We start from the raw sequence: 12200 nt of genomic DNA on the forward strand, positions 1-12200 counted from the left end.
CACCACAGCAAAGCATAAGTGCAAGTAAGCTGTCACTGAAGGTTGTGGAGAGCCGACTGCAAAAAGTAAGAAGCTTTCTATTCCTAAGTCTACTGATTCTGATTTAGCCACTTTTCGTAATGAAATGTCTCAAGGGCAGGGAAAGCAGTTGTGCTGTGATTGATGACAGATTATAATGACTTGTATGTCCCACAAACAGAATTTGGGGTTTTATGTAAACCTTTAACAGACCTGCATGATCCAAGAGCAATGAAACTGACATACAATTACCTTTTGACCAAATATGAGCATATTAATGGGTCTGTATCTTTCACATTAACCAAGCAGTTATGGTGGAGGAGCATACAAGAGATCAGAGTAAATGTCACGCTTGAAGGATAACAGTATCCAAGTTGCATGAAGCCTTGCACACTAGCAACCATCTGTTTCTGTGATCAAAGTTATATGCTATCCTTAGTTTACATCCTCTGCATGCCAGTATGAGTGCAAGCATGAAGATATTGCCAGGGTAGCAAACACAGAAAAATACAAGCTTGTCATAAGCAATTTATGGTGATACAATGTGGCCCTATTTTGGATCCAGAATTTCCATTCATGTGCCTCACCAGATGGTCTAGTCTATTGTAAGTGTCATGTTTTAGAAATCAAATGTCTTTTCTCTTGCAAAAATAAGGCATTCTCTCAGGCCATTCTTGATAATCCCCCCCTTTTCCTTATGACAGTAGCACTTTAAGAAGGTTACATGCATGTACTATTATCTGCAAATGAAACTATATATGCCTTGTACAATACTGCGATTGTGTAGCTTGGAGGGAAGATGAAATAATTTTACCAGAAGGTAGAGCTGGATTCTGATTTTATTGACTCTGCAATGCGTAATGTCGAGCCATTTATTAAATTAGCTATATTGCCTGAATTAGTGGGAAAGTGGTTTAGAAGGAACCAATAATGCCACTACAGTCATCAGGCAGTACAGCTATTAGTGATGTAGATGGTACAAGCTCAATTGTTGATGACACTGTAAGCGAAGTAGATTCTAATTAGAGATGGACCGATACCACTTTTTACCGATATTTCCAATACGAGTATTTGCACTGAAATTATTTGCTGATACCGATGCTATACATTGAAGCCTAGACAAGTTTATTATAGAAATTTCATTGTTGTGATACATAGCTAGCTATTAAAATATCACATGCAGTAATTAATTGATCTCAGTTCAATCAAGTGTTAAAATATTCATTGTATAACAGTTAAACATGATAAACATCATTGTGGATTACTAATTTCTTGATTTGAGGTAGTTTTCTTGTAAGCTTATTGATAAGGCAATTAATTGCGTGGGCGGCCGATAATTGTACAACGTTTGTTACAGCTTTTCAACCAAACCTTTTCATGAAAAAGCAAGCCAAGTAGTCATAAACATATTTCTTGGGAACAACTGTACTACCATTTAATTACAAAGGATTCACGTGCTCTAATATATTAGAATACACACGGAGCAATACTTGGAAAAGAACAACAAAGGCTTTGTTTCGCTACTTTGTTAGTTACTTATTAGCTCAACTAAGTTATTAGCTACTGGAAACTTAGCTAGAGATAGTTTAATAAAAGTGGTGAGTGTCTACTGTGGTATCTGTACCTTATAGGCTATACCGATCCAATAAGTGGTATCGGCGTCGATACCGATACTAGTATCAGTATCGGTCCTCCTTTAATTCTAATGACTCTCAGGTTGGTGAGGTGGATGCCACTGCTAGCTTTAGGAACAATGATGTCCATGCTTCTTCAAGTTATTCTAATGACCAGCAAGGGTACTGCTATTGCAGTAAAGGGGAAGATTATGATGACATGATTTGCTGTGATAGCAGGGACTGCGTGATAAAATGGTTTCATTTTATGCTTACAAATAACTGGAAAAGATGGCCAAAATGAAAATATTATTGTCCAGACTGCCACAAGCCAAGGAGCTCAAGGAAACCAAAGACAGAAAATCACTAATTATTTTACATGTACATTTCAATAACATAGCTAAATATCAACAATGCACGTTATTTCACATACTAAACATAAATATTAACAGTATACATTATATAAAAAGATAGTTAAAATGGTACTACCGAGTCACAACAATTACATAGTGCATCTATTTTATCAATAGGAGATATGCCCTCCTTCATCTCTTGAGCATATTAATAAAAAGAGTTGATAGCAATATCGAAAACTTTTGCCTCACCAGCCCAATAACTTTTTCAACATGTATCCTAACTTGAGACAGCTGGCAAGCAGTGTCAATTTCTTACTTAACTTTTTTTTTCCCTAGTAAAAGGATGCATCTTGATTTCTGCACAGTGCAGCCTGATCAATTGTGAAGCTACAATCCACTAAGATAACATCTCCAGGCAACTGTTGAAAGAAGAGCACAGATTTCAGCCAAATGTACATCAGATACCCTTCCACCCCAGCCTTTTGAGTGCTGCCTATTAAAACTTTTCATGTGTTATGCTCCTTATAGTTCAACCAAGTTTGAGCCTTTGTCATGCCAAATCTTGATGTGGAATATTAAAGTATAACTTCATCAAAGTAATTAAGAGCTGATCAAACACAGCACAACCAGAAAAATGGCATTCAGGTATATAGCTGGAAAAACTGCAAAAGACGGCAGCCCAGTATAAAACTTCACCTGCTTATTGTTGTTTCTAAACTCTGTCCGCCGGCTGATTGTAACCAATTGACCTTCATGTTCAGTTTGGCTTCTGTTGTTCTCAGGAGTTCAAGCTCTTCCATGGCGTTATACTTCTGAAGTAATTCTTCATTATTTCTTGTGTAGTTCATCATAGTCTAAGTTGAATATTTCTTCAGCTCATTGTAATCTGTTCAGTTCATCCAACTTCAACATTTTTCTTACTCTAGCTCTCTTACTCTAGCTCTTTCACCTTCTCTTGTTTCTTCTTCTCTTAACAATCTCTCCCTCTCATCTTCACGTCTCTTCCTCTCCTCCTCTAATCTTTACTGGCTGTTCTTCTTCCAGTTTTCTTGCTCCTGCTAGACTCTGCACTCCTTGAACTTTTTTCCTTTTGCTATTCAGTTATCAGAGAGTTCTCGGTCTGTTCCAGTATCCTTCGTTTTCTGGAGACTGCATGTTCTTCTTTGAAAATCCGCGACTAGCTGAGCTTCCATTTTTGTCTCATCGGACTGTCAACACGTTTGAAGATAGAAGGGACGTAGTTCGATGCAAACTGGTTGTTAGCTACTCTTTTTCTCCATTAATGACTGCATGTTTACCGGCTACATATGATCGTATGCTTTACTGGGTAGCGAGCTACCAATCCTTTCTATTGACATGCAGCACTGCAATCCATTTTATAACATTATATTTCTTCGTCGATCCGGATCTTTTGGAAAGTATAAAAACTCAATCCACTTCCTTTCGCACATAGATTAGAACAATTCACAGCACAACACTCCCGTCCGGCATAGTTTGGCATCTTTCATCCCCTACGGCAAATGGCGGAGTAGCCCTAACACGTGTTGGCTTAAATTTGTGAGAGTTAGGCACTTAGAAATAATTACCACGCACTCTGATAAGCTCTAACCATAGATATTAGAGCCAACGGAAACGGGATTAGAAACGCATCACGTGGGCTCAATACTGCTGTTGAAGCACTCCTCGTGGTGTGATTGACACTTTTGTGAATGTGTGAAGAAGTTGCTGTAGCGCTTGGAGTAGCAAAGAAGGATCAGTAAGTAAGCTAGGCAAAGAGACCTTGTTTGTTTGTGTGATTTTATCGTTTGAAGTAAGAGATTCTACCCAGAATTCTCTATTTTAGCGTTATTTATCATTTTTTCGTCCTACAAGCCTTTTTGTCTCCCTTTTCCATCGAGTCTGCTACTGTTAAAGACCTGTTTCAACTTGCATTTTCATCCTTGATCTATGCTGCTTTGCATAAGACCTAAAGTAGTCCGTTTAACAAGCCTATATATCATTTATTTGATTTGTACTTCCAGTTACAGTCTATTTTACACATACAATTTGTCTCCCTCCTGGTGTACTACCAATATAGTTAAGGGTTATTGTTTGCATTTATCTGAACCTTCTATAGTGTAAGTTTTGCATGATGACTTTATTTTTCAGGTAAAGCAATTTCAGGTGTCAGGAAATGCCTCGAAAATTCAAGTTGTCTGTTCGCCGAAAAAATGAATATAGAAAGAAAAGAGCCCTTAAAATTGCTGCAAAGCAGGAATCATTGCAAGATGAGGATGTAGATGTAGCCCAGCCTGATACTCTGCCAATTTCTTTGCCCAATTTGCAGCAGATTTACTTTGATGCAAGCACACTATCTCTGTTACAGCTGAAGCACCGTGTAGAGAAGACTGCTGTGTTACCTAAAGGTACTTAAGTAGAATTTCTTGATTAATTAAGTAACATTTTAATGCTGTTTAGGATGGATAGAAGCATCAGAAGAGATGAATAGCAATGAACTGTGGTATTCAAAGCTATGCCAAACTGATGAGGGACATCCATACCTTGAACGTAGTTTAGTGATACACACTGATTTCTCATGGCATGTAAACTACAGCACAGCTCAAGTTCCATACTCTGATGTGTTCCATTCTCTTCGATGCAGGGATCTTTCCGCCATCCAAATACTATATCTATGCAAAGCATAAAACTTTAGCGCTTGGCGCGCGCAGCGCGCCAAGCGCTAAAGTTTTATGCTTTGCATAGATATAGTATTTGGAAGTTGGAATTAATGAATTACAATTTCCAAAGTTTCAATTTAAAGTGCTTCCAACCTTTAATAATATGGTGACAGTGGTTGCAGTGGCTTATAGGCGATATTTGAAGCCATTGAATATAGACATTACTGTAAGATTTACTCTCTACGATATGGTTTCCTTGTGGCTATTGCTTTAAGGAAGCATGCTAAATGTATTATCTACATTATATATCTATATTATACAGGTAGCCCTTGCTAAAGATCGAACTACCCTAATAGAACAGTCGGTATATTCGTAAATGACCAGTCACTGAGTTTAATGATTTAACTATAACTTGCATGATCTAATTGCAGAAGTGGTCACTAAATGAGGTCTCAGTGTACTGTATAGTAGTGACTCCCTAAAGTAACACCCCACCACCCCCCTTCCAAATGGACATCCCCTTAAAACTACACCATAGAAGCATCTTACAAAATTTTTATCTACAAGCCTCTATATGATCACAACAAGGCTAGAATTTAAACAACACAGTATATGGTCACCGTATTCTGCCTGTGGGATATACCTTCCAGCCCTGCATATATATATTTATAATGCTGAATATTTAGCTTCGGTAACAAAGCCTTACTGTGTTCAATATTAAGATTGCCACTACATTATTTATGCACACGCAGTATGCCTCAGAACTTGTGAATCTTGTATCAACCAGCTAGGAGCAAGATGACCACGTCTTTTGATAATCAATTAATGCTTACGCAGCACAATCACAAGTTGACCTCATCTCCTTGGCATTGGTGACTGGTAAGAATAAAGAGACACAGAGAAACCCCACTCCGTGTAATGATGTACAGATCAGTTGTGTAAGGTCCGCTTGAAATACACTGACAATCAGTCACCCTATTTACCCAATTGCAACAGTCAAGCATGCATAGTATCCTAATAGAACACTCACCATATAGCTATATAAAGAAAGTAAAGAAATTGAAGTAGTATTTTCGTAGTATGAAGGATACAAGTGATAAAAGTTTCTAGTAAAAGCAAGTGATATTCTTGGGACATTCCTTGGACCAAGACAAGTCCGTCACCTCATTTGAACACAGTAACTTATTCATTCCGAATTCTGGGATGAAGACCAGCTTGACTTCCATATCGTACAATGGAGACCAAGAACAATCCAACAGGTCATTCATTTTTTAACATATATTATATTAAAGTAGCTACATGTATAAGTTAGGGACTTGACTTTTTATAAACTATTCACGGATGTAATTATCACATTGTATGACCAACTGTTGGTATAATCCATGGACCATACGGACATCCTGAACATCCTTAAATCACTATAGAAGGCAAAATTGTATCTACGAATGTGGCAATGATAAGAGGACTTGAAGAGATAGCTGAATGGACAGTACAGAACCCCTGCCGAAGTGCTGATGATGACAAATACTTGCTAATCCAACTCTCTCTATTTTGAACTAGGCTCTGTATAAGTATGGGTCACGGCTACTTTTGAGATGATGAGATATGGATTCGAAGCCTGTTAGTCCTACTAAATTCTAATAAAGATGCAAAGATTAAATGCATTTCTATAATTATTCTTTTTTTATAACCTAATCCCCTGAGTAGTGGGCCCCAAGTGCACAGTGTTCTATTGTTATTTTTATAATACCAATCGTCCATTATTTTCCCAGTTATTTTCGGTCTAAAAGTAGTTCAGTGTCCCAAGTACAGTTTAGGTTACGTTATGTAGCTAAGGATGTAGAATATTTTGCAGTCAGACCTTCAGTGCTGGCCAATGTAAAGTATACTAACAAACAAATTTTGTTTTCTGGAGGGAGTACACAGAAGGTAGAGCCTGTACGAAGTATTTACCCATAGCCCAGGCGCCTAAGTGAAAATCTTAGAGCTAAATCACTTTAAGTGAAAAGGGACAAATATCTCAGAAGGGGTGTAAAAAAACCAACCAAATCTCCACACCATGCACCCAGAGAATTAATTTGTCTGAAGTACTCTGTATCTTCTGCAATTAGATGCAATTGTAAGGTAATGACAGATGGTAAATCATTACCGTCCATTATATGCTTCCATATATATAGTACACCAGAATTAAAGGCAGACGCGTATAGTCCATAGAAACACACTGGGGTGTGTTGTTTAAGTATGAATGGAACCATGCATGCAGTTTGATAAGAAGCATTGATTCCTAAATAGTTCTAACAACAGGTGATAATTTAGAATGCCATTTAATGTTTACAAGAATGTAGATATCAGCACTTTTATGCAATTTTTTTTCCGGCCCACCATGTATATACAAACCGTGTTAAACTTTACAAGCTCCATGTAATAGTATGCACAATGTAACCAAACTACACTCAACATTTGCAATACTAGTTGTAGGAACTCTGTAATTAGAGCATGAACAATGAAAATCATAGATGCACACACATTTGTAAACATATTCATATTGTATGTACTTTCACATGATTCAATGATATGGTCTGTGTCGTTCTTACATGATGCTGCAAGCAGGGTAATGTCGTTCATACACTTGTAATCACAGAACTTAATAAAATGACATTGTTGTGATATTGGACCAGCAATCGTCTTTGAATTATGCATGTACACCTTGCAGTTGGATGTTGGCAGTTCATGATTCCCTCCTTAAAACCCCATATATGGCGGACGTCAAATTTATTAAACTACATGTACAGGGGGTCAATATTTATCTAAAGTTTTTAAAGGTGTGAATAACGTCAATATCACTATTGTATTGTACATATGTATGTATTAATCACACAGCCCTGCATAACCATATTCATGTCATTATAAAGCACATGTACAGTTTCAATTAAGATCACTCCTGCAGGCATTACTACTAAGGCTGTGGGTTGTCACCATCACAATTATAGTATGTTCACTATACGTTATGTTCACTATACGTTATGTTCACTATACGTTATATACATATGTTAGTTTGGTACTCCACATATACGTATACTCCATTAAGGTAAATACAGCTATATACTCTCTAATACAACATTCTTACAGATGATGCCACTTTTAATACAATTATCACTAGATGTTAATTTCTGTGACATTCGTTCGGTAACAATCAGTATGTGCATGTGTGTGTGTGTGTGAGTGTGTCTTAATACGTCCTTGTGGTCGCAGTTTGTGGAGGAAGAGTAGACATCGCAACTTTTGTGGAGCTACCAATTTGTCACTGGTTCAGGAGGAATCATAGAACTCTGCTATAGCAGTGCACTGTACAGCGGGCAGCTACCAAGTACCAAGTGTCTTAATACGTCCTTGTAACTGCAGACTGCATGCAGTGAGGAATTGCATGGAGGCTTGTTGATCAGATTATGAATCACATCACTCGTGTCACCCTAGCTGAATTAATTCCCACACTTTACTGGCAAATCCATTAGCTGCATGTGTTATTGAGTGTATCATCATTACCCTCTGCATTCCACTTTATGTATGTTATGTTGGTGTGGTTTGTGGTCAAGCTGCTAAAACCCCAAACTTTCCAAAAAAAAAATTAATTATATGCCTGTGTATACTGTTCTTTCAAATCCATGTATAGTCATGGCATGCTGCTTTAACATACTACTGTACGTTAATGTTGGACATGTTTTGCATACCCCATTAGCAACAATATTCCCTATAGTGTATAGGCAATATTATGTGTAAATACATATTCTCACATTCACGAAGGTAGTTTTCACTTTAGCTCTTCTAGATCTAAACTAGAGTTTGATATCCAAGGATTTGTCATTTCAAATCACTAGCTATAGCCTCCCCCTTAATAGTGAAGATAAACACATTACATAACAGAGTGACAGACATGCACAGATGGATGGTCTGATGTTCATGTAATAAAAAGAGGGGGCACACACTATAACAAAATATCCCATATATATGTGCCTATACTTTTATTTAATATGCCCCCAACCACTCCAATAAAATCATTCCAATACAATATTTATTTTGTCGCGTTCTACACTGTATATAAAATTTGTTATTTTGTCAATGTTGGTGAGTTCACAGCAGGGGTTATGCTTTAGCAGTTAGCTATCAACCGTCAATCAATTCGCAACACATTTAAATGTAACTGTGACAATAGCTCATCTCATATTGCTTAAAATCAGTACACACCCTCCACCCACTCCCACAACAGACTTTAGAGTACACCAGCACTGTCTGGTCACCAAACTATCTAAATAATATCCAGAGAAGATCAGCTAGGTTTACTGTTAACTGCTACTAGATATACGAGTGTGTTACAAGCATCTTACAACAGCTAGATTGCATTTGGCCCATTTTATATTGAAGAAGAGATAAGATGAAACTGATAATGTTGTACAGAATCATCCATATACTTGCATATAGTCAGCACAATTTACCATTAAACCATAATAACATCTCTCGACGCCATTCATGCAGATTCATTTAGCCAGCTACCAGGCTATAGACTGATACAAATATTAATATTGATTCTCTCTTTCAACCATTCTTACGTGGAATAGCCAGTTACCAAATCAAGCGGCAATACTGTATCATAAACATCCCTCCCATTTATAAGAACAGTTTAAGCGATAATTAAATTAAATTTGTACTTTTATGCTCAATTCTAAGTCTTGTACAGTAACTTCTCATTATATAAATGAAATTATACACCATAATGTTGTATAGTTGGGAACCCAGAAGTAATAGGATTTATTGTGGAAACTTTGTTATGCTCTTCACCAACATTATTTTGAGGTTTAATCCCTACAACAGAATATTGGTATATAGTGTTGTTTTTATGGAAAAAAAAACTGATAACTAGCCTACTATACAGAGATGGAACCATTTATGCAAGCATCAAACATGCAAAATACAAGTGTCAATAACCATAACATGATATATCTTAGCAACAGATAAATAGAAATGAAGTAAATAAAGTTAACAATAAAATACAATTGCATGTAAAACTCTCTCACAGCTGTGCTGTTAGTTGCATGCTTATATTAATAAAACATAGCAGTCCATCATGGAACATTGTATTGTCACCATTTACAAGTGAATGAAAAATATTGCCAAAGCTTGGCCATTGCTCAGCAAATCGTTCCTTTCTAATGGTTATTAACTCTTGTCTTCCTCTTAAAGGGTCTTGTCCAAACTCATTGAATATAGTTATATGTCCTCCGTTTTCTTCGTACATTCTAACAGCTTCATCTGCTGCTGGAACCAGAGTGTTATCAATTTGCTTGGTCTGATTATTCCGTGCCATCATCACATTCGGGATGCCTTTGTTTGTACCTAAAGTAACGGTGATAAAAATTTCATAAAGTAGCTAGCTATCTATAGTGAAATATACCTGATATGCGATGCTCGTTCCAGGCTGTCACAAACATTGTAGTCCCAACTTGGCTGACGTGTAAAGTGTACCAGGAGACGCAATGTTTAATGTGATCGTCTTCCAGGTTGAAATCGCCATTTTCTTGCATTTCTATTAGAGCGGCCTTTATGGGGTAGTTGACCCTTCCGTTGACCTCTACCCATATCCTTTCGATCACATGATTCTATTACAAGACACCAAAGCAAATCAGTATGAACATCACATGAAATGAAACAACAGTTATTGTATGTGTGTCCCACTCTTATATCATTGTTTTAGAACGTCATCTAGTCAGCATTAATATATTGTTTTTTTTTTTTAATTTGGGGGTTTACCCTGCTTATCCAACTACAATAGCATCAGTAGTCCACTATAGGTTATTCTTGTTACATCATGATAATGTGACAAATACAATCTCACTTGAGTAGAGGATGTCTGCAGGTGAGGTGGTCCAGAAGGGTTTCGTCTATATCCTGCCAGGTGTTCTTGGATGTACAACATAAGATACCACTCCCTTCCATGGTCAACCCTGATCTGATCCCACATACCATACTGGCATATGGTTTGCCTAAACAATTCAAATGCTAATAATTAAAAGAAATGTGATTCTAACAATACTTCATAGAATTTTAATAATCACTGTTAACGTTATGGATGAATGTGTGGGTAGTAATGCAGTGCTAGTGTAGTTGCTACAAGTAATGAAGTACCTGTACACTGTATCATAAATCACACTGTTGTTTTTAATAGGCATAGTGCTAAATGCCACAATTTTCCGGCTAAAGCCATCCACTGCACATATATGGGTCACACCAAACATAACATTTTTTTCATTTTGGTCGATGTGTAGTTTGTGACCAAAATAATCTGCCCTGTATGTTGTAGGATTTGTCATCCTGGCAGTGGAGTTTGTACGGGCACGGCAGTACACAGGTGAGACATATCTCAATGATTCGCCAACTCTCTTTTCTCCTGTTCTGATTCCCCTTGATGCCAATACCCCTGTAAATGTTCTGCGTCCATACACAGGACCCACCTATATGTATATAACACATAGTATGGTTTTAAATAAATGGTTATATCATGTTGTACCTCACTGACAGCAGCGGCTACGACCTCATCTAACTCAGGTTTTGTCAGCCGACTTGTTTTGTGAATGTTCCTTTCACGGCAGAACCTATATATAGGATGAACCAATCTAAGGACTATATTACTTTTGTATGCTAATTATTCATAAACATATATGCAAACCCTATATATAGCTACAGTGTACATTGAATGAAGCCTACATTTGGGTCTCTAAAATTTTGCCATGCATTATATAGCAATGTAGCTATACTATTAAATAAACTGGTAGTGAATTACTACACATATATGATTCTCAGTCTTAAATTACTTAGCCAGTAATAATTGGAATCAGTGTATTAGTTAGACTATTCATGATCATAATAATGGTGATCATCTGGTCTGGTATACAATATAGTACCTAATGTTTGCGCTTCAATGTGGGGCTAGACTGGTGATATTCACTGTAGAGCATGCATGCATGTATACATACAAGCTACACAAACACATGTGGACAAGTAGGTAAAAAAAATTACTAGCTACTTACGCGGTAATCTAGCTTGTTAGCCCTTCTCAATCAAACATGATGCAATTAATTATTGTTGAAAACTGAATGCACGGACCCTTTATATAGCTAGTTATATTATCTATAGTTATATACCCATAGCTATTACCTACGTATGCAGCACTAATGAGCTCTTTTTGCAACTGTAAGTAACTATATATATAATACAGTTCTGACTCTGCAAACGGGCTTGCAGCTGTTTGTAGCTATGTACAGTAGGTTCATGTACCAAGCTACTTAGCTAGCTATATGTATACAAACCTCTCCAATGAGCGAACACTCAGTCCTTTCCTGCTAGGATATTTGTATTGCAGGTGAAGACTCATACGTTTGTGGGTCCATCGCTCCTTCTCTATTTTCTCCCTTATGAACTCTTCCAACTCATCCAGCAAGCGTATCCCAGCCATGGCTATATATTCGAGGCTATATACCTGTAGCTACTTATTTGCATGGTGCCAA

The 12200-nt window shown here is 37.1% G+C and overlaps 1 protein-coding gene and 2 long non-coding RNA genes across 4 annotated transcripts in view; 1 reads left to right on the forward strand and 2 right to left on the reverse strand.

The window, feature by feature from the left end:
• Positions 1-419: 419 nt before the first annotated feature.
• Positions 420-12200, reverse strand: part of LOC136238922 (uncharacterized) — a 37029-nt gene continuing 25248 nt past the window's right edge. Inside the window, exon 5 of the long non-coding RNA XR_010693287.1 lies at positions 420-3498. This is a non-coding gene — a long non-coding RNA (uncharacterized lncRNA). The remainder of the gene's footprint in view (positions 3499-12200) is intronic.
• LOC136238935 (uncharacterized) lies at positions 3638-4593 on the forward strand. 2 transcript variants are annotated; one of them, XR_010693294.1, is made up of 3 exons: positions 3638-3743; positions 4136-4392; positions 4445-4593. It is a non-coding gene; the product is annotated as an uncharacterized lncRNA (long non-coding RNA). The 2 variants fall into 2 exon arrangements; XR_010693295.1 differs by having other exon boundaries at positions 3653-3747.
• On the reverse strand, positions 9565-12148 carry LOC136242110 (uncharacterized). Its single transcript, XM_066033509.1, has 6 exons — positions 12003-12148; positions 11204-11288; positions 10822-11147; positions 10532-10679; positions 10091-10295; positions 9565-10032 (listed from the first exon to the last, which is right to left on the reverse strand). Exons 1-6 carry the CDS (start codon positions 12146-12148, stop codon positions 9710-9712), a joined length of 1233 nt encoding a protein of 410 aa, XP_065889581.1. The 3' UTR covers positions 9565-9709.

This window comes from Dysidea avara, chromosome 1 (assembly GCF_963678975.1).
Source record: "Dysidea avara chromosome 1, odDysAvar1.4, whole genome shotgun sequence".
Classification (NCBI taxonomy): domain Eukaryota; kingdom Metazoa; phylum Porifera; class Demospongiae; order Dictyoceratida; family Dysideidae; genus Dysidea; species Dysidea avara.

What these genes read in the sequence shown, in the direction of transcription:
- LOC136242110 (XM_066033509.1), bottom strand. Translation starts at nt 12,148, where the DNA reads ATGGCTGGGATACGCTTGCTGGATGAGTTGGAAGAGTTCATAAGGGAG. An exon ending in ATTTATGATACAGTGTACAG is followed by an intron (nt 10,680 to 10,821) that starts GTACTTCATTAC and finishes TGAATTGTTTAG; the next exon opens with GCAAACCATATGCCAGTATG. An exon ending in GAACGAGCATCGCATATCAG is followed by an intron (nt 10,033 to 10,090) that starts GTATATTTCACT and finishes CCGTTACTTTAG; the next exon opens with GTACAAACAAAGGCATCCCG.